The 22,231-nt window shown below is 36.6% G+C and overlaps 1 protein-coding gene across 5 annotated transcripts in view; it reads left to right on the top strand.

Moving 5' to 3' along the window:
* The window catches only part of LOC134542374 (centromere protein I-like), a 111,025-nt gene that overhangs the window by 57,124 nt on the left and 31,670 nt on the right, over nucleotides 1–22,231 (top strand). For 4 of the 5 annotated variants that reach the window (XR_010076791.1, XR_010076792.1, XR_010076790.1 and 1 more), the window contains exon 12: nucleotides 14,590–14,714. The exons of the other annotated variant lie outside the window; for it this stretch is intronic. Coding sequence is in view for 1 of the 4 variants with exons in the window: in XM_063386559.1 (XP_063242629.1) it covers nucleotides 14,590–14,714 (125 nt within the window). In the remaining 3 variants the exon portion in view is untranslated. The remainder of the gene's footprint in view (nucleotides 1–14,589; nucleotides 14,715–22,231) is intronic. 5 annotated transcript variants of the gene reach the window in all.

The raw sequence follows: 22,231 nt of genomic DNA, 5'->3' as shown, positions 1-22,231 counted from the left end.
ATCGCTGTCTTATATTTACACGAATATGTAATAACCCTGTTTTTAAACTGTATTGTGTTTGTCATGCTGTGATAAAAAAAGTATTTTTAATTATTTTTTTTGTGTTCGAAGTTTGCTTTGACTGGTCACAAAATACACATTTTTAAGGATACAAAGCTTTTAAAATGTATAAACTTGTGGTGCAGTGGTTGGTTCGCATTTGCACTTTAATTCTGACTTAACGAAAAAAATTTATCTCCAGTAGTTTAAACGTAAAACAATAAACAGTGAGGATACACACGGGAAAGCTGTTCTCTAGTTGAGAGGCGCGCCACTAGAGCGCACTCGATGCCTTATCAGCAACCGCCTCGGCGCAGCTGCGCGGGCTCGGATAGCCCCGCGTTGCCGTATCTTTCGACCCGACGTCTCTACTCACTGCTAGTAGGACTGTTCTTCGTGAAGCAATGGGTAAGAGGAAAGTTCACTACTACAATAAAAAGAAAAGTAAAAGGGCGTTAGCGATTGCAGAATCTTGGCGAAAGAGGAAAGAGGATCCAATAATACAAGATGTAGTAGAAGTGACGCAAGAAACTGAATTGAATAATGCTCATTCTAATACAGAGTAAGTAAGCTTTCAGCTGGAAAAAAATTCAATGTTTTTAAACTGTTTCACGAATATGTAGGAATAATTTTCTTAGTGATGTATACTACGATCTGTAGTATACGTCTTTTATTTTATGAGTAATCTTAGTGTTGTGAATGCTTGTGCGACTTTCGTTTAGTGCATGAAATGAGGTATGCTTACACTTTCCTTTATTAATGCATGATAACATGTTAGTTCGTTAAAAACAAAACAAAAAGTAAGCGTAAATAATTTACGTTTCTGACAGCCACGGCAGCTCATTTGCCGGTTTACTTGCGGTTCGTAACGCAGAAGTCACTCAATAAAAAATTCAGTCTCTTTACACAGCAAAATGAATACTTGCAACAGTTAACATTTTGGAATATTAATATTGTAGTTTACATTTGTAACAATGCTGTTATTTCGACTGCAATATTTTGGTTGATGAGGAATGTTGGAAATCTTGATTGTTGTTCGTTGAAAAAAAAAAAGGCTAATTGCATAATTAGGTAATATTTTATATGGTGCTTATTTATCATCAATAAATAAATAACAATATATTTCTAATTATTGACATGTTTAAAATAGATTGGAGAAATTAAGTTCTTTTGATTTGATTATTATTTTATATTCCATTTCTCTGCCTAAATAAAAATTAAACGATCTACTCCATAGATCTGTAGTTCGTTCCATTTATAGTTTCTTCACAGTACAATCTGACATATTTTGATGTTGCATACCTCTGTATATTATGTCGACATTTGTTTCGTAAAGAAGAATAACAGTTTATTTCATCGTGCACGGTAAGTCATGACCTATAAAACAGTGCCTATTCTGAGTTACAAAAAGCTGTACTTACCTTCAAAGGATAATTTAAGTATGAAGTATTGAATCATGTGACCAGTGTCAGTTGCCAATAAAAGTCAGTAACATGTTTGGCCTTTTCATGTGAAAATCATTATACTTACATGTGTTTCTCAAACTTATTTTTTGTAATTTTGTGAATGAATCGGGAATGCGAACAAATTGCTAATATTTATCACTAATTACTTTTTTTTTTGTGGGGCCATGGCGTTGTAGTGACCAGAACTCTTTCCTCCCGTCCAGGCGGTCCGGGTTTGATTCCCGGAATTTCGCGCTTGCATTCCAGCGATGTTCCATTCCCGCCTCAACTCAACATTAGCTTCAAGCTGGCCTTGTGCCCCCCCCCCCCCCCCCCCCCCCACACACACACACATCGTTCTTCCTGTTCGGTAGGGGCGTCAGACCCGTTGCGTGTCGACCTCTCATTGCAGCTGCAGACCCTGTGGGATCTTTATAAAATATATATTTATTACTTTTCTGGCTCTTAAATATTAGTTTACAATGCAGTGAATGCGTTAATGTCTGTCGCAAACACGAAATTTTCCTTTGTAGAATTGAATAAAATAAAACAATACAATTATAATTCTTAATATCATAATAACATTCATTGCATAGAACACCCACCACAAAAACATTTAATGGTCGAAATTTTTTGGCATTTAAAATTAGGCCCTGCTGCGATACTTTATTTTGGTTACATGATTGGCAACAAGAAATCGTTTGAGACATCTTCATCAGCACGAAAAATAACTAGTATTGCATTTGACTTGCTACTCGCAGCAGAACGTCGGAATACAAGGGCGGAGAGAATACTGGACGTCTCCCCCAACCTCGGATTATAGGCATCGACCGGTGCTGTTACCACTTGTGAAAATACTCGCCCGACCTCGCTGGATACGTTGAATGCGCTCTAACCGTTTTGAAACTCGTGGGCCCCGTTTCACAACTTACGATACTTAATACTCTGAACTTTATACTGGTCACTTAGTCAAAATTATTTTGTGCCTAACTATTATTATATTTCCAAAATACTAAGAGGCCTATTTTTAATTAGATTTTTTTTTGCATTTCAGGGAGAAAATAGTTTTTTGTGACGAAGATAGTAATTTGCCTGCACTGATTACAGAGTCAGTGAATTTGAAAACTTCTTGGGATGACTTGATGGGAAACAGAATTTTTAATCCTGCTTATGTTTTTCCATTCATGCTTAATTTGCAAGCTCAGCACACAAGACAGTGTACGGCAGGGACCTTACAATTCACAAAAGAAATAAGGAAAGGCATAGAATGTCAGTGGTTGCTGGAGTGTGATGGCTGTCATCGTGAATTCAGAATTTGTAATGAAAAACCTGGCAATGAAACACTTAATAGTGCAGCTGCTTGGGCAGCTATTACAAGTGGAATCGGGTACACGCAGCTTGAAAATGTGCTGAATGTCCTCGAAATACCTGCTATGAGCAAAAATACATTTTTCAAGAATGAAATCCATTTGGAAAAGGTAACTTAATTTTCGTACAACGACTTTCAAATAATTTAGAAAAAATTTTAAACACTCAATATTATGATATGCAATAATTTCCTTAAAATTGCAGGTATGGAATGACTACTTGGAAACAACCATCACAGAAGCAGGTGTACTGGAACGTAGACTAGCTGTGGAAAAAGATGTGGATGAATATGGTGTCCCTTTTGTTACCGTAATTGTGGATGGAGGCTGGAGCAAACGGAGCTACGGGCATAACTACAACGCAGCATCTGGAGTGGTATTTTATTCACTTTATAAATACAAAGTTTGTGACCCATGAACTGTGAATCGTATTCAAAGAACCATACTGACACATTTTGCAGGTTATATTTACTGTAGTGAGTATCTCTTAAAGTATCCTACATCACCCAACGAGTAAGTAGTTAGTGAGCATAAATTAACAACAGAAATGTGTGCAAATTTATGGCAATATCACACACCAATATTTAGCAAACTCCTCGTGATAGTATGTTCTAACTCTTTACACTTGCGGTGTTTAGAGCTCATTTTAATTCAGTGGTGAAAAATATTACAAACTGCTCTATTTTAATGAGGAATTGTCGTAAACATTAAAATATATTTTAATTACTGTAAAATAATACATTCTCTTCATTACATGTTGTAAATGCAACTTTACATTAAATGGAGAAATATTTCTTTCTATCAATTTTGCACCTTGGATATCAGTGGACATACACCGTGTTTCAGATAGGAATGCCAAATTTAGTCATCCTTCCAAGAGATGTCATTTTCATGACCTTTCTTCTCGCATACAATCTATTTTATGGCAGTATGTATGTAAAGAAGATCCCACCAGTCAATCAGAAGTGATAATGGCATATAATGTGTTGCAAGAGAATACATATTTATGCCGTTATATTTGGCTGTTATTTATTTTATACATTAGAGTTCTTTTGTTACTCAGAGAAATGTATAAATTTTATAACTATTTTTAGAAAATGTTGAGATAATAATATCATTTGTAACGATGAAACATGCATCTTCAATGCATGTTATATGTTTTAAACATCAATAATAAAATTTTTCCTTTTATTTCAAAACGCTGATTAACATTAATTTGATTTAGGCTTTTGTAAAGTTACTTTCCAAATGAGGTCATTTATTTATGTTGTAGTTCTAACAACAAAAATGGATCTGCTGTATCTGTACTTAGCAAACCAACCTCCATCAAGGCAATCCGGGTTCAACTTCCGGAGGGGTCGGACATTGGATTTTCGCATGAGAGTAGTGGCTTGCATTGCCGGTGTTCGATGGTTTGTCTCAGGATACTCCCATGTCCCCACTCTTATGATGAACCATCGTTCTCCCCCACCCCCTGGTTTCATCTTCATTGGCGCTGAAGATACAGATGAAGTACCATTAAACCTATATTTACTAATGAATGTTTACTTGCCAATGTTTGACGTGCTGCTTCTGAACTGCATTTGACTGATTTATTACAACAAATATCTGTAAGCTATCAATATTTATTTAATTGTTTTTCAGGCTGTTATCATTGGCCAGGCTACTGGTAAGCTGCTTTTTATTGGTGTCCGCAACAAATACTGCTGTATATGTGAGCGAGCAGCAAAGCAGAATGTCCCAGGAATACCCCATGTGTGTTATAAGAATTGGGACAAGTGCAGAGCTTCAACATCAATGGAGCAAGATATTCACGTAGAAGGTTTCAAGAATAGTGAAGCAATGCATGGGCTGAAATACAAATATTTTGTTGGTGATGGCGACTCGAGCGTTTATGCTAGACTCATGCAAAATGTTTCGTACGGACGCTCTATCCACAAAATAGAGTGTTCCAACCACTGTGTTAAGAACTATACAAGTGCTCTCCACAAACTTTCATCCGACAAAAACTTTCCCACTGAAGCAAGAAAAATCTTGAAATCGTCCATTCCTCGTTTGACAGCAGCAGCGAGAAGTGCCATTCGACACTGTGCCAATTCTGGTGACAAAGTTGAAGATCTGATGAAAGATTTAAGCAATGGCCCTTATCATGTCTTTGGTGAGCACTCTAACTGCTTTAAATACTTTTGCTCCCAAGAAAGCTCGAACTGCTACATTGAATCTCTTAAGGATTCCAAAATATTTGATCAGGTTGAAAGTCTAGTAAACAGATTGGTTGCTAAAGCACCAAGACTCATAGCAGATAAGACAAGCAACCAAGCAGAATTTTATATGAGTCTCCTGGCGAAGTACAACGCCGGTAAAAGGATTCATTTCACACAAAGGGGATCCATCAAGCATCGATGTACTGTTGCTGGAATGCGATTCCAGAAAGGCCACACTTGGGAGATCAGCCCTTTTAAGAAACTGACTGGAAGAAGTCCAGGAATGGTACACAAGAAGTTAATCAAAAAAAGAGTTCGACAGCATGTGACTACTATTACACGTCGTAAATTGGAATATTCTGAAACCGACAAGCCAGTTAAACGACATAAAGTCTTCACGCCTGCTGACGAAGACTACGGGCCTGATTCAGAGGAACCAGAGGATTTAAATAATGTGCAAAGAAAATGCGAAGAATTTCTTAAAACTTTGAGTGTGACAGCATAAAGCCGTGACCATATTGTTCAACAGACAATTGGACAGTCAGATTGTGAACTGTGGCATGAAGCCAGAAGAATACGTCTCACAGCCAGCAATTTCGGGCCAGTTTGCCGGAGGAAAGAGACGACTTCTTGCTCTTCCCTCGTCAAGCAACTTCTCTACAAGCCACCAGTAACAACAGCTGCAATAGAATACGGACGATCATATGAGTGTGTTGCAATAAAACGTTTTGAAAAAGAAACTGGTTTGTTTGTTGAAAAATGTGGTTTATTTGTTGACTTGGCATACAGGTTTCTTGGAGCAAGTCCTGATGGCTTATTGAGGGATGAAAATTCAATCATCGAAGTGAAATGTGTTCCTTCAGCCATTGGAATCGGGCTCAAAGAAATGGCCAAACAGAAGAAAAGTTTCTTTTTAGAAGAAAATGAAGGAAAATTAATTCTGAGGAAAACACATAATTATTTTTATCAAATTCAAGGGACACTGAACATTTCAGAACGAGATGCTTGCTACTTGATAGTGATGAGTGACCTGAAAGAAAATCTGCATATTGAAAAGGTTTACAAAGATGTTGTATTTTGGGAGAGAGAAATGGTTCCGAAACTTCGTCGGTTTTATATTCACTGTTTGTTACCAGAGATTGTGGAACCAAATGTGAGCAGGGGTAAACGTATTCGAGAACCTGAATATATCCTAAAAGCGCAAGAGGAACAGAAGAAAAAACTGTGCATCAAGAAAAGAAAAGAAGGCGAGATGAAGAGTGTATGTAAATAATTTAATTCAGTGCCAACAAACAGAACTTACATGAAAGTAGGATTAAGGTTAGTTCGTAGACTCAATGAATTGCGAGACAGCAATACCATAATATTTCTTGTAAGGCGAATCAGTGGTTGATTTTAGAAGTAACTGATTTCGTTTATCATAGATTTTGCAGAAAATTAAGCAATTTGTGGCTCTGAGTTAATGAAAAGGTATTGTTCGAGTATTTTTGTCGTGTATACAATATTATTATTATTTCTCGTTGGTTTTGTGCATTCACTCTACAACTGTCTTACGTAACACAATTTAAAAATGGCTTAGTGTTAACCGACTACTGACTTTATTCCTTAACTTAAGCTATTTAATGATAACTTTCATACATACTTGATAGTAATTGAAGAATAATTTCATAATGATATGCATACTCTTTGTGATCAAATTGTAACAATAACATCCACCCAAAATATTATACTGCAATTAAGTTAAGGTTTTACAATGGGCTAATTTTATTTACATTTTACAATTATCCTTTTTTTAACACGCTTTTATTAACTTCACTTGTAACTAACTAACTAGGTAACTATGTAACTAGCTAATTATGTAACTAGCTAACTATGTAATCAAACATTGTAAGTTTATTTTAACCTACTTCTAATTGTCTTATCGCTTTTAAACTTTGCAAGTTTATGTAACCCAGATAACAAAACAATTTCGTACCATCGAACTGATCTCACTTGTAACTAAGTAAATAACGAGCTATGTAAACAAATTTTACAAGTCGGTTTTAACCAACTTCTAATGGTCTAATGGATTTGAAAATTTGCAACTTTCTATAATCCAGATGTATGTATGTATACATATTACAGAGTCAAGAGCCCCGTATGTAATGGATGGGACTTGCAAACCATGTACCAAGTACATAGCTCTACACAGCTCTACACAATTCATGCTGACATTGGCTGTACATTACTCCTGGTTATAATTATCCAGCCAGGTCCGAATACTCTCTTTCGAAAAAATGTAAATATTGTCAGTATTTTATGTACTCATTTAAATATTTCGTCAGCAAGATTTAAGCTATCATTAATGAAAGACATTAGATATAACTTAGGCTAGGAAAACAAAACTCACTTACGATCGCAAGAGAATGGAGGCTTCGGTAGACCTCAAGGAGAAGGTCAATCATCTCATATGCCAGTGTTTCTCAGCTGTTTGAAGGTTAGGTAATAATAGACTCGGTAATAAAGATTTTTTTTTTACTTTTGAATTCCATACGATTTTAAGTTTATCAATTTTAATTTCGTAACATGGATTCAGAAATTAAACGAAAAGCTAAATGAAAATACATGTCTCATCTAGAACAAAAGTGTATTGAAGTTACTAACTGGAAGCACCCGTAGAAAATCAGCAATTTATGGTCAGTAATATCCATCAGCACGTGAAGAATACCAACAAAATATTGTCAGCAATAACCAGCAGCACACAGAGAAAATAAACATATTGAACGGAGTAACAACAGCACACAAAGAAAACGCAACGAAATATTCACAGGAAAAAGCAGAAACACACAAAAAAAAAAAAAATCAAATTTTTGCATGAAAAAATTGGAGCACTTGGAGAAAATCTTCAGAGAGAGAATTTCAAATCAAATCCTGGCTTGTAAACTCTTCGCTTAAGCAACTGGAGAGTCATCCGGATTAGATATACTTGCAAAGTTTCAAATCTGTACGACAGTTAGAAGTAGTTTAAAATCGACTGCCAATATTAGTATACGAAATTTACTAACAATAAATATCTTAGGATTATTAATAGAAAAAATGACAACGGGAATGCATGTCGCTAATTTATGCAATCGGATTAATATTCATTTTAATTATATATATCAATATTATACAGGGTGTACCATAAGTCAGGGTACATAGGAGAAACATGATATTTGTTTGTTTGTTGCAGACTGACCAATAGAAGATGGGTTTGAGCAAAGAGGAACGTATTCAGATCATCTTCTTGTGCGGGGTAAGAAGTTTTAGGGACGTAGCTGCAGAATTTAACAGACTGAACCCCGAACGACCACCGATCAAATTCTCGTGCGTGCAGAAATTAGTGACAAAATTTAAGGAAACAGGTTCCATACAAGATAAACCTCGCAGTGGTGCCCCACGACGATCGATTGATGAAACAACATCAATATCAATTCTTGGCAACTTCGTAAGAAGTCCCAAGAAATCTCTGCGGCGAATGGCCACCGAAACGAATGTTTCCAAAAGCAGCATCCACAGAATTTTACAAGCGCATAAATGGCACCCGTACAAACTTCAACTTCTGCAGAAGTTAAGCGAAGATGATCCAGATCGTCGAATTGAATTCTGTGAGTGGGCCGTGGATAAATGTGCTGTGGATCCCGTCTTCCCAAGCACAATTCTGTTCAGTGACGAGGCGAATTTTTACGTCTCTGGTGAAGTTAATCGGCAAAACACGCGTTACTGGTCTGACAAAAACCCTCATTGGATGGACCCAGCAAAAGAACAGGGCACTGAACGCATCATGGTATGGTGCGGGCTATGGGAGGATCGGATCATTGGCCCTTTCTTCTTCCAGAAGACCGTGACAGGTGTCGCATACCTGAACATGCTTCGTGATGAAGCATTACCAAGTGTCCTGAACGAAGAGGGGGAATTTCCGACATGGTTCCAACAGGACGGGGCTCCTGCCCATTACAGCTTGGCAGTTAGGCACTGGCTTGATGAGCAATTTCCTGAACATTGGCTGGGACGTCGGGGAGCAGTGGAATGGCCAGCACGAAGCCCAGACCTTATGCCTTTAGACTTTTTTCTGTGTGGCCACCTGAAATCCTTGGTTTACGCAGAGAAGATTCGATCCTGTGCACATCTGTGCGAGCGGATAATTGCAGCCTGTTCACAGATCACGCCAGATACCATTCGCCATGTTATCCACGCCTGGGTGAAAAGGCTGCGCCTTTGCATTGAACAGAATGGTCAACATTTCGAACACATTTTGTAAATTTTGTATTTTCCCTATGTACCCTGACTTATGGGACACCCTGTACAATTTGAAGTAGTTTAAAATGGACTTTTTAGATTTGTAAATACAATGTCTGGTTGAGAACCACGTAGTTATATTTAATTTTGACATATCGCCCCAAGCCTATTATTAACTTAGTCATTTTCAGTGAAAAAGATATATTATTTTATACTTTTTGTCCATGATTTACTAAAGTGCAAATTGTAAAATTATTATGAATGAAATACTTATTAGTGTGTAACTGATAAGTATGTTTTTTTTTGTATTTGAAACTGTATGATAATATTTTAGTTAGAAAATAAAAATTCATGATTTGCCAATATTTTTCGGTTATTCATTAACAGGAAAAATGAAACATTCAAGACAATTTGTGTTGCACTTGTTGCAGTAAAATATGATAAAACCATCTTTGACATTACTTTGATATATACACATAGAGACAGTACGTGTCACCGAATGTGTTAATAGCATACCTATAAAACGAATGGTTTTCATATGTCGTTGGGTGATTTTTGTAATCAAGTAACATGAAATAGTACTTTCTGCAGCTGTTGTTAGTGCAAGTAGCTGGAGCTGGATGTCCACCATCTTTGATTGTGTTTTAAAGGCAGAACGCCATATTGAATGATGACATCATCTTGATTTCCATTTTTTTTTTTTTTTTTTTTTTTCACCATTCGGTTTCTAAAACCTTTAACCATTTGGACAACGCCATTTTTAATATTATGACATTACGTCCGCCGTATTAAAAATCTTTAAATATTAACCAAAACATTATTATGAATTAAAATTTATAAAAAAATTGTTGAATAATAAATTTAATAAATTTTATTATAAACTCATTTACGTCATGAAGTTCAGAGCATTGAGACCTGGGTTCTAACCTAAGGAGAGTACAAGGAGAGTAGTTTTTGTAAATATTATTTCTCCATGGTGGTTGCTGGCAGACTGACCCACACCAGTTTTACCAATGCATATTGTTACGATTTACCTGTGGGTTCGTAAAGGATAGCCCAATTAAAAGATTTTATTTCACACACACAGTTTTATTTATTACCACTACTTGTCACTTACAATTAATCCTCTAAGATGGCAAATAATTAACTACACTTAAAGAAATGTCATTTCTCCAGTCACTCGTTTCACACACCTCGCTGGGCCGCACTTCCGGCGCAACTCTGACCGCAGCACCCCTCGTGGGTCTCCGCCGCGGGACTCCGTCGCCGCACTCCGCCGCCGCCGTCACACCCTTCGCCGAGATCCCACACGACGACTCGCTCGCAACTTCACTCGGGGCTCCGCCGCGCCCGCGACTCTATCGCCCGGAAACTCCACCGCGGGAAAACTCCCGACTCCACTGAACTCTCTCACTCCCTGCCCTGGAACCCTCGTCCAAGGACTTCGCCACTCTGCCGCACCTGCGGCACTATCGCCCGGAAACTCCGCCGCGGGATAACTCCCCACTCAGACTCAGACTCTCCGCCCTGGAACCTTCGTCCAAGGACTTCGCCACTCTGCCGCACCCGCGGCACTATCGCCCGGAAACTCCGCCGCGGGAGAACTCCCCACTGAGACTCTGACTGGCTCGAAGGTCGGCCCAACCACTTTATATAGCCCTTGGGTTCCCGTCCAGAACAATCGGGCATGTCTCCGAGATATAGCGCGACCTTCGCCGTCGAAATGCCCAGAAACGCGTCGTGAGTCCTCGAAGGACGCGGCGGCTGCTCAAAGAACGCCGATAAACGCAACAAGCATCGGGTTCCCACAAAACGCGCCGATAAACATGTCTGAGTCCTTTTATGCAGCAGTGCGGCCTCTTTTAAGTAACTCGATCTGAGGCAGGTGCGCGCTGCGACGGTCAGGATGTTGCGAGACAGTATGACACGAGATACCAGGGAGAGGATGCGGGTGGAAGGGGGGCGCAGACAGGCCGAACGAGCGCGGCGACGCCAAGCACTGCAGCCAAGCGCGATCGTAACAATATATTATGCCAACCAATATGACGTCATGCGCGGCCATCTTAGATGCGGTTACGAATGTCTGATAATTAATACTAATGCACTTTAAAGGATAAAAATTAAACCAGTATAGCAGCAGCAAACTCTTTCAGACAAAAAAAATGGTAGTTACAAGATGTTGGTTTATGTAGTCATACTAGTTGATGAAATATATGCTACACATTGGTAAAAGTGGTGGGGAACAGTCTGACATCTGCCATCATGGGGGAACGATTGAATATTTTGGGGAGGGGGGAGCGGTACGGCTGCACGACCCAAGAATTTTGAGTGTGGGTTTTAACCGACACAAGTATAGGGTGCTCGAGTATTGTATATTGCCAATAATTTGGTCTGTATCATGAATTAGAATAAAACTTGAAAATACATATACAGAAAGTTTTCCATAAAACATAGTTTTGATGCTTACGTTGCTGTTTCACAGTCACTTTTTTTTTAATGGAAACAGTCCCCCACAGTGAAGGGCTTCTATACTCCCGGGTTTTACTTATATAAATATACACACACAAATATTTATTCACATCACACACACAGATAAAAATAACTGAAAACGTATATTTCAGATTTACCGAACCCCTGCAGTTGAATTTAGGAGTGCTGAACTGAGTAAGTGTATGCACTCGTGAATGCAGCATTGTCGCAGCTAAAGTTAAATAATTGTGGCTGTCGCACATAGCTTTATCATTTAAATTGGGCCATTCTTATGTTTATTATGTATCGACTTGCATCGGGTGTCTGGAGGACATGGTAGTACAGTCTACCTTGACTGGCAAATGCCATACGATTTGAGTATCATTACTTTCATTTGAAATTTGAGTATAGTAATTGTAACAATAACATTGGATTAGTCTTTTCAATTGTTTTATGTTGAAGTGATAAATTATTATGCAAAGAGACTCTTTCAGACATTCGAGAACTGTTAAACATATATTAACATTTCCGACGAATAAATAGTCTCCATAACAGTTGCTTAATTGCATTACTAACTTTATAAATAATAAAGATGGCTGAGTGCGCATGGTGGCTGGGTGATGGATGGCAGTGGCTATGGATACGCGTGGAAAGAGCCGGCGCGGCGGCGGGGAGGTTTGGGAAGGCAGATGCCAATACGCGTGGCAACACTGCTACGGCTGTGTGACGCTGGAGGTGGGGGAAGGTCTGAACTACGCGGTTATCTGGAAGGCTTATCGCGAAGCAACCTGACACAACCTCCTCCTCCGACAGCCGGCTCTCAACTGAGCGCTTCCTGCTAGCCACACGGTCTATATACAGTCTAGAGGAGTAGTAGGGAACATCACTTCGACACCAACTACCATGTTACACCAACCGAATACAGATTTGCGAGAGTGGCGATTTTTTATGCTTGAACCGCACCCTTAATGGTTGATTAGGTTAGCTACATTAAAAATATAGTGAAAATGATTGGTTAGTTTAGGATATAAACTTTAATAATACAGTAAAATAGGTTAAACTGTTTCTTACATTATGTTAGCAAAATAAATGAAAAAAAGGTAGTAGTTATGGGGACTGTCGACAGAAGTGAATACTTAAAACTTTGTTTTTAAATGTGTAATATGACATAATTTCTACAACAAATGTACGTAAGAAAATGATTTTGGTATTATATCAGTATGTCAGCATGATATCATTTATCCTTACATCATTTTTTATTCCCAACAGAAGTCAGTGGTTTGTCAAAATTACGTAAAAATTCATTACCTAGCTATGACTTACCAGTGATGTCAGACCTAGGTCATGTGTTCACTGGGAAATGCACAGTATACACAAATTAAACTTTTCATGTGATCAATTTAACTTCACTTACTGCTATTACAGCATGTTGGTGATGCGAACTCACAAGATTTTACTCATCCAAAAAGAGTCCAACATGCACATGATATAGTCGAGTATATACAATATACATTGCATTAGTGTATATAAGCTGTTACACGTACACAGGCCACTGCGCATCGCCAGTCTGGCGCAACATGTCACTAGCATGTCGGTGATGTGAACCCATAAGTTTTGCCCCTACCAACAATCACTGAACGCGGCTAAAGAAGTTTTCATTTCAAAAAATGTAGCATAGCTAATTTAACAAACCGTTTAACCAATTTTATGACATTATTTTGAAAATAGGATGTTAGTAAATTGTTTGAACTAATAATACATTATGCCAGAACTTTCAACCTGCACAGGAAAGACAAAAGACCAACATGTTCTTACTTTCATTCAACTCAAGTAACACAAGTTGAGGTGTACTGGAAGGTGTGCATCTTTGTGGTTACTAAACACCTGTTTTTCCAGGTGTAATTCAAGTATATTAAAATTACAAAAAAAAAAAAAATCCTAACCTCAATGGACAAACACACTACAAATGTGGTGATATATATTTCCAAAAAACTTGCTACTAAAAATAGCCTCGGATTCTGGGGTTTCAGTGCTCGGTGTGAAAAGTAGCAGTATTTTTAATGAATGAGTCTAGTTGGCAAGGTTCGTGTGTACCAGTGTGTTTTTGGCCGTCTTGGGAAACATGCTTCGTCAAGCCGGAAGTACGTCAAAGAAGCTAATGCTTGAGTACGCAAACTTAATCAGGCTCGTCTTGGTTGTGGACTATGAAACATGGATATGAAAATCGTCATCTTGAGAAATAAGACCGTCTTAGTGAAGATGTGAATACCAGCCAGAAACGAAACTAATTTTTTTTTACAGCTTCTCTATATACACTGTAATTTCTTCATAAAATGCCATCTAAAATTTTTTAAATTGCATGTGGTTAAACAAGGGGTATTTATTCCATGGCAAAGTCAGAGTTGGCCCACATCTTACATATGAAAGTGCAAATTTATTTTTCAAATTTATATTACTGAAAAGCTAATAAAGCCAATAATGTAATTCAGTTCAGATAAAATATTTTAAAATCAGTTAAAGGTTCTTAATATTTCTTAAGGCAAAAAATAAAAGTGTTTTCACCATGAATTTTTTTTGAAGTGATTCTTATTTTTTGTAGTAGTATTATAGCATGTAATTTATAATATATGTTGTGTGTAGTTTAAAGATAACTGAATTTCAAAAAAAAAAAAATTAATTTAAGAACTAAATAAAATGATGTGGTTTAAAAAAATTACTTTCCTATCTTATTATTTATTTTAATTTTTAACTGTTATTATTTTTGATGGTTTTGTGTGCTTTAATGAATGGAAACATTTTTCTTTCTAGGTTCTGTATGTTCAAGAAGATAGCAGTGTACTTCTGAATATTGTGATTCCAACAGCAGTAGTTGCACACTGTATATTTGGACATCACTACTTTTTGATATCCCGTGTTCACATGATATTGGAAAGGTTGGGATAAATACTTTTATGGTATATTTTTATTTGTTTTTCATTTGTTGAGTTTTATTTAAAAATAATTCCAAGAGCATTACCATTTAAGTTGTCCTAGATAAAAATGTGTTATGTTTCTATGAAGCTTTTTGATATTTATTTATCTCTTTCAAAACTGACACTTTACTTCTTACACTTTTTACTAACATTAAAAATATAAATACCCTCATCGCTGACTCACTGACTGTAACGCTGTATGAATTATTTCTTCATGCGTTTACAGTGAGACATTTTCATTGCTTTTTGCTAACATGTTTCTCCTAGCTTTGCTCTGAGTCCGTGGCACAAAGATAATATGCATGGGAGCATAGCATCATACTTCAGCATTTTTTAAGTGATAAAGTAGTGAGCTGTAGCTTAATTTTCCACATTTTTGCCGCTGATGTGTCTCAGTATGAAATGTAGTATATTTGTTGCATCAAAAGATGTATAATTAAGCCAATAGAGAAGTTTAACTTCAATGCCTACATCTTGGTGTTGGTTAAGTATCTTGAATTTAAATTAGTGATGGGATTTTCGATACTTCGATACCTTCGATACTTGACGGTATTGCAAAGTATCTAGTATCGAAACTGTAAGTTCGATACATTTTTTCGATACCGGAATGCTTGTTCATTTGTATTTAGAGGTGTAAAAGTAACGAAAAAAAGCATACCCGTATGTATTCGTTACTATAACAATCAGTACTTGTTACTATCGTATCGTTACTCGTTACTTCTGATACCGCATAACATGCAACGAATCGAGTCGTATTGCGTACGCGTACAGTATGACGTCGTGTAAATAATAATAAATAGAATATATACAATTAACAATATTTGATAATGAACAGTTATTGTTAACCAAGAAACAATTAAATCTCATTAGAGCGGCTTTATTATATTATCTCCTTTAAGATAATAAAAAAACCGTTAAAATTAGCGATAATAAAAAAACAAAAATGTACATATTTCTAATTTGTAAAAAATACTTTCTTTCGTTGTTTCTGTTCCAATCTCAAACTTTGTCCACACACACAATACCTTTAATAAACAGTAAAAAACTTGGACGACGAATTTCCAAATTATGCTTTACTTAATAAACAAACATCGTTCTTTGTAACGTAAATTCATCGAATATGCGCTTGCATGCGTGAAACATACGAAACATGCGAGTAACGAAATGCAGCCGTGTGTAACGTTTCGTTACTCGTATATAGACGGCGCACCTGTTACTCAGTAACGAATACATACGGTTTGCTACAGCTCTATTTGTATTGAATTAAGTTTTGAGTCGCCATTGTACAAAATACAACAACGTACTAGAACAGCTTATTAGCCATAATTATGATAACCAATAGGCTTACATCAGAATAAATTATAATTATATAAGTCGTTAGTCTTTAAAGTTGTTTACAGTATGTATTTTTGTAATAAAGAGGGAATTTATATAGTTTAAAACTAATTTATGTTATTTGTAATAATTGTTACTTAATGGGAAAATATTTTTCCCTGGAGTATCGAAAGTATCGAACTGAAAAAACAATACAGATTCGAGTATCGAAAGTGTGGTATCGTCCCACACCTAATTTAAATGAATGAATTTATTTGTATAAATCTGTCTTTTACATTGTAGTTAATGTCATAGAGCTTTGTAGATAGCAACATTTTCTGGATCATTTTTCAATTAGTTAAGTGTAGAATCTGCAACGTGATTCTCCCATAATGTGAGGGGTCACAAGAGCTGACAAAAGCAACAAATGTATACAAACAGTTACGGGAAATGTTTAGGCATTATTAGAGACATGCAAAAGGTGTGTTTATTTTGTGATGAAAAGTGGTGTTATTTTCCCTTAAAATCAGTGTTATTTTTACCTAAAAGTGGGGTTATTATTTTTTTTATTTTTTCAATTTCAAGTGTTAGAAATATGAAGAGAACATTGTAATATAATTGCACCATCAATTGAAACATTATAAATTAAAATTACACATATATAGGTTAAAAAGACACAAGTTTAAGAACTCAGATTCAAAATTAAGTCAACCCAATAATTTCAGAACCAAAGTACTTTGACACAACATTTAACTTTCAAATGAAAAAATAGCCATTGTAGCTCAATTTTCTTGTTTCAAATTAGTTCTCTTGTCAGTGAGAACATTATTGTATTGTAACAAGAAGCGTTCCGAATCAACGTTTGCACACAACATCCACACTGCTTCCAGGCACTTGTCAGAAAATTCAGGTTGTGAAAGTTTTAAAACTTGAAGTGCCTTCACTACATCCACACTGCTTTCCTTCATTTGTTTCTCAACTATCTGTTTTAACTCTCCAAAACCGGTGATCAGCTCCTGGCGGTCCATTTAGTAGAAACTTTACACAACTTAGCAAGCAAAATAGGGCTCATGTCCGTAATCAAAATATTTTTTGGATTAAAGACAGTCAGTGTTTCAAAGTCAAGTCTGCTTGGATCTGTAGCCATCAAGCTGGTAAGCTTCACCAGAGATTTCGTAGACACTTGCACTACACTTATTTTCACAGCAGCTGCTTTCGTGGTGTTCATGTGGTCCAAAACTTATTTTGTTTCGTCAAAAAAATGCACTCCTTCATGTTTCCAAAGTTGCGCTGCACCTTGGTAAGCTCACTATGCAAAATATGAGTGTTTGGCTAGCTCCAGTCTTCTAGCCTCGTTATTAAAGTATTTTCGTATTTAAAAATTTTTTTTTAACACATATCGCCTAAATACGTATTTACCCTTGCATATAATCCACTATCACGAAATTCGCGCTCACGAAGTTTGGTGATTGCTTGAGGTTTCGGCATATTTTACACTTTCAAACGTATGCTGAGAAATATGAAGACGTTTTCTATCACAAACTACAGTTTTTATAAAATAGTTGCACTGTATACAACATTTTTAAACAAAAAATGTAATTGTTAAGTTTGTTTACTGTAAAGCTGGGTTTACGATTGATTTCCTTAAGAATTATAACTTAACATCGAGCACACGAATAAGTCAAAACTACATTTTCCAGTTTATGATTGACATAGAAGTCGTTAATTCTAACCAATCACAGCACAAAACACATGGTCGGCCATTGTTCGAAACGGAGAAGCAGGTTTGAAATAGGTTATTGACAAATGGGATATCTATTTTTCGAAATGGATGATGATTACATATGACAAATATACAAATTCTAACCCAAAATACTGCCTCGCTCGGTCCAATAATAAGACATAAACTTCCGGTTGAAAGGTTCCAGTTTGTTGTGATTGGTCGCTTCCCTTAAGTCTTAACGAAGAACATAAAATATAACCATTTCTGTTAAGTCTTAAGTCATCATATGGTTCGCACACGACCCTTCAAAATTCACACACGACAATCATAAACCATTCCACTAGTTTACATAGAGTCATATGGTAAGTACACGACTAAGTCTTAAGTCTTAATTCTTAATTTTCAATCGTAAACCCACCTTAAGAGAACAAAATTAAAACAGTTTGCACAGTCCATAGTACATGCAAGATGAACAGTTGCGCGTAATTTTTAATTTGCTTCGCGACACAAGCGCTGTAACGCACAAAATATCCAACAAAATGGCCGTACATTACTCTTTGATTCTGTAAACGTGCCTTCGAGACATGAGCGTTTAGTGCAAGAGTGCAGTTCGCCAAGAACGCGTCGTATCAAATAAATAATGAAACGTAAACATTGAAAAGTGTAGTCTTTACGTTGATGGTGTTATCAGTGGTGACAACGGCTATTTATTTACTTTTTTTAAGTTACCAAATGGCGGGAAAGTGTGGTTATTCGTGGTAAACAAACGTATTTCGCAAAAAAAAATTCGCGGTATCAGAAATTATGTAAAAGTGAGGTTATTCGTGTTAAACTTACGAATTTCGCGTAAAAATTTGTTTTATCGTAAATGCGAAATTTGCATGTCCCTAGGCATTAGGTATATGGCATCTTCAAGGATTCATCTCGCTCCAACCTACACAACATTTCTTTTCATATTAAAACACAGCCAATTTTTTGATAATTCCTGCGTATGCTATTACAATAACAAGGTGCATGACCAGTAATTTTTTAATGTTGGCATCAATCTGGTGACCCCAGTATTTTTCACACGGCCAATTGTATGTGGCTTAGTCACAACTAGAGGTGGGTTGGGACAGCAATTTTCGGTATCAGTCCCAACCTGATACTGATACAGTAATGTACCTAGGTACAAGTCTCTGATACTTCTGTATCAGACGGTCCCAGGAGGCAACAAAGCTCCGCGTACGCAGACCGTGCGACCGGAAGGAGAATCTGATACATTATTTATCACGCCCGGTAATTCTCTACCTCTGTTACTCTCATGCCCGCCTGATACAGCCAGTATCAATCAGTACAACATTCTCTGCAGTTCGTCCTGGCCGTGTATCACCATGTTGCGGGCTGTCATGCTTTGTAGTTAGTATCATTATAGTGAAATAAGGAATTGATAAGTGCACGAAAAAAACTTCATTTGTGTGAAATTTTTTTACGGAAAATAATGAGTTTGCTAATTGTAATTTGTGTAAACAAAAACTGAGTTATAAATCATCGACTAATCTGAAGAAACATTTGAAACGTAAACATTGATATAGTAACTTATGCTCACTAATGTACCTATCTGTTTTTTATTTTTTATTTTTGATAAAATCGTGCATTTTTAATGTATAAAAACACTAGTTACTAATTGTTTTCGAAAAAAGAAAGTCCATATGTTGATTACATCTGTTATTAGTGTCAACTGAGTATTTATTTGCATTTTCATAGCTGTTAGGTGCACAAATATAAATATTATATCTTGTATTAATGTACTTTTTAATATTAAATTTTCATTAGTTTTATTATTGAACGAGACGGTGCACGCACTGCGCACTGAGCGTACTTTGAAGTAGGAGAATAAACAAAACGACTTGTAACCAGGGCTGCCACTCTGATATTCATGAAAAACCTAGATAACCTACAAAAAAACCCAGATGCGTCTAAAATGCTATCGTTGAAAATGTTTGCGTACTAATTCAAAAATATAAACATAACTGGTTTTAATATAAAACAATTAATTACCTTACAAGACTGAAAACGGTTAAATACAACCAATACAAGAAAATTACACTGCAGCAAAATGGCTGTATAAGTAATTCTTGGACCAGTACATATCATAAAAAAACCTACAAATATATACATGACAAAACAAACACCATCACTGCATCCTTTAAACCGGTAATTGTTTTTATAAAACTGCATCATGTACGTTAGTCTTTATTCAGAGTCTGATTCTACAAGATTGGTTTGAAGGTTAATTGTTGCATTGGTTTTGTGTTCTGCAAGCCTCTTTGAAGAATGTGTCTAATTTAATATTCGACTTAGCTTCTTGAAAACTAGTTTTGTGTTTATATGTATTTTTGTGTGTGAAACACATAGACTTGTTTGCATTTATCAAACAGATATTGCAACAGATACAGTAGCTACTACCTTTATTATTGTTTTAGGTATAAAAATAATTAAAATTATAAAAAACCTAGAATTGTTGGAATTCATTATTTAAAAACCCAGAAACCCAAACACCATTGGAAAAACCCAGATCTAGGTGGAAAAACCCATGAGTGGCAGCCCTGCTTGTAACAATATCGCTTTGCGCCTCTCCTTCGAGGCTTCAACGCCTTCCCCTGCGCTTCCTCCCCTACATTCTTTCCCTTCTTTATCCCTTATTCGTCGTTCCTGCTCCCTCCCCTTTCACAAGCTCCGCCCAAGTGACCGTCATCTGCGATCGGGTACTGTATTCATTGGCCGTTGTGTTGTTCCAGCTGAATTCTGAACTGATACTAAAGTCTCTGATACTTTTCAAGTGTACTCGTTTGCCGTTCCTGATACAGGCGCGTATCAGTGACAAAGTATCAGGTTGATACTTTTCGACCCACCTCTAGTCACAACCAAGAGTTGCAATTCAGGTGCAGGATTATATTGAATAGAAACCCCAGTAAGGATGATTATTGAATGACCACATGCAATGGAATGACTACACATAATGTAGTTACTCAACAGGTTCTTCATTAAAAACCATTTTTTTGTCAAATTTTTTTCATAATTTCATGTGTGTATATATGAGTGTGTGTGTATATGTATGTGTGTGTATTTAACACACATATATAACTATATATACACACACACAACACATATAAATGCATCAGAAATAATTTACACAGTATTAAAAGGAATAGAATTTTTTATTAAAAGTTTTGAGTACACCAATCCCTCACTTAGCACAACTAATGCGTTCCTAAAAAATTTTTGTATTATCCGAATACACATATTCTGAAGCATTGGTTTCTATAAATAGCAAGGCTAATTTACTTAACGTGTTCCAAAATATGTAGGGAAATATTCTTTACATAATATAAATGTGTAGAATAACACTAAAATAAATGTGTCATACACTTTATCTTTATAAGCCTACCATCGAATACTTTGTATGACAACTACGACACTGCATAACAGAAGATAGCTATCATCAGCCAGCTAGTTGACTTGCCTGCCCGGGCGTGACCTTCAACACATGTCGTGTACCTTTCCACAAATTTCCAAAACATCCTTTACTGGCAGTGAAACTGATATTACTGTCATAATATTTACATTTTTTTTTCTTCAAAAAATTAAAGTGCTTATTTGTGTATCACCACTTGGTTCAAAACAATCCTGTCAGGCCCGTGATTTTTTTTCATTGCACCATTCATTTAAAAGCCTTTTCCATGTGAATCATCTGTTCATTTCTGTTCTGGTAACTAATTTCAAATATATTCCCACTAGTACAACCAACAGCATCAGACTTATATAAACGTTTGATAGAATCCTTATTTTGTATGATTGTGTGCACAGTTGACTTGCTTAAAACAAAAGTGCGACCAACATAAGCTTGGCCTTCATGACATTCTGCCTGTTGTAATACTTCTAGTTTTGTCTCAAATACTTGATCATTATGCATTATGCCCTCACTTGGAAGCCATGGTTCCTATCTGATTCTAACTGCAGGTGCTTGCGCACGTACAATTACCAGCAAACAGATGGGCAGACGTTGCTTTGTTTGTGCGTGCGACTTCCCTGCGATTGGCTAGACTGAAGTTCATCACGGCCTGGTCTGTGGCCGGGGGACAACGGTGTGGCCTGGCAGCATACACGCGTACGTAAAAAATTTGGTCGTTTACACTCAATAGCCGCAACTGAACTTGCCATTTGCTGATGTTTGTGCAACAGCCGATATCATAGTCAGACCTCCGTGCATATCTGTTCCCCCCTTGTATAGCTAACTGTATGCCACGCAATGGTACATCTGTTGTTTACCAAATTGAAGCAGACTTTTTAGCGTCATGCCCGGCTTTTTTTTTGTCTGTGGCGATTTCGTGCTAACTGAAATTTACGGACGTGTTATTCAAGACTGGGGTAGTAAAATTAACATAGCGCTAAATAAATT

This window comes from Bacillus rossius, chromosome 1 (genome assembly GCF_032445375.1).
Source record: "Bacillus rossius redtenbacheri isolate Brsri chromosome 1, Brsri_v3, whole genome shotgun sequence".
Classification (NCBI taxonomy): Eukaryota; Metazoa; Arthropoda; class Insecta; order Phasmatodea; family Bacillidae; genus Bacillus; species Bacillus rossius.
Note: the sequence above shows the minus strand (reverse complement) of the source record. Positions and strands in the feature narration are given on the sequence as shown.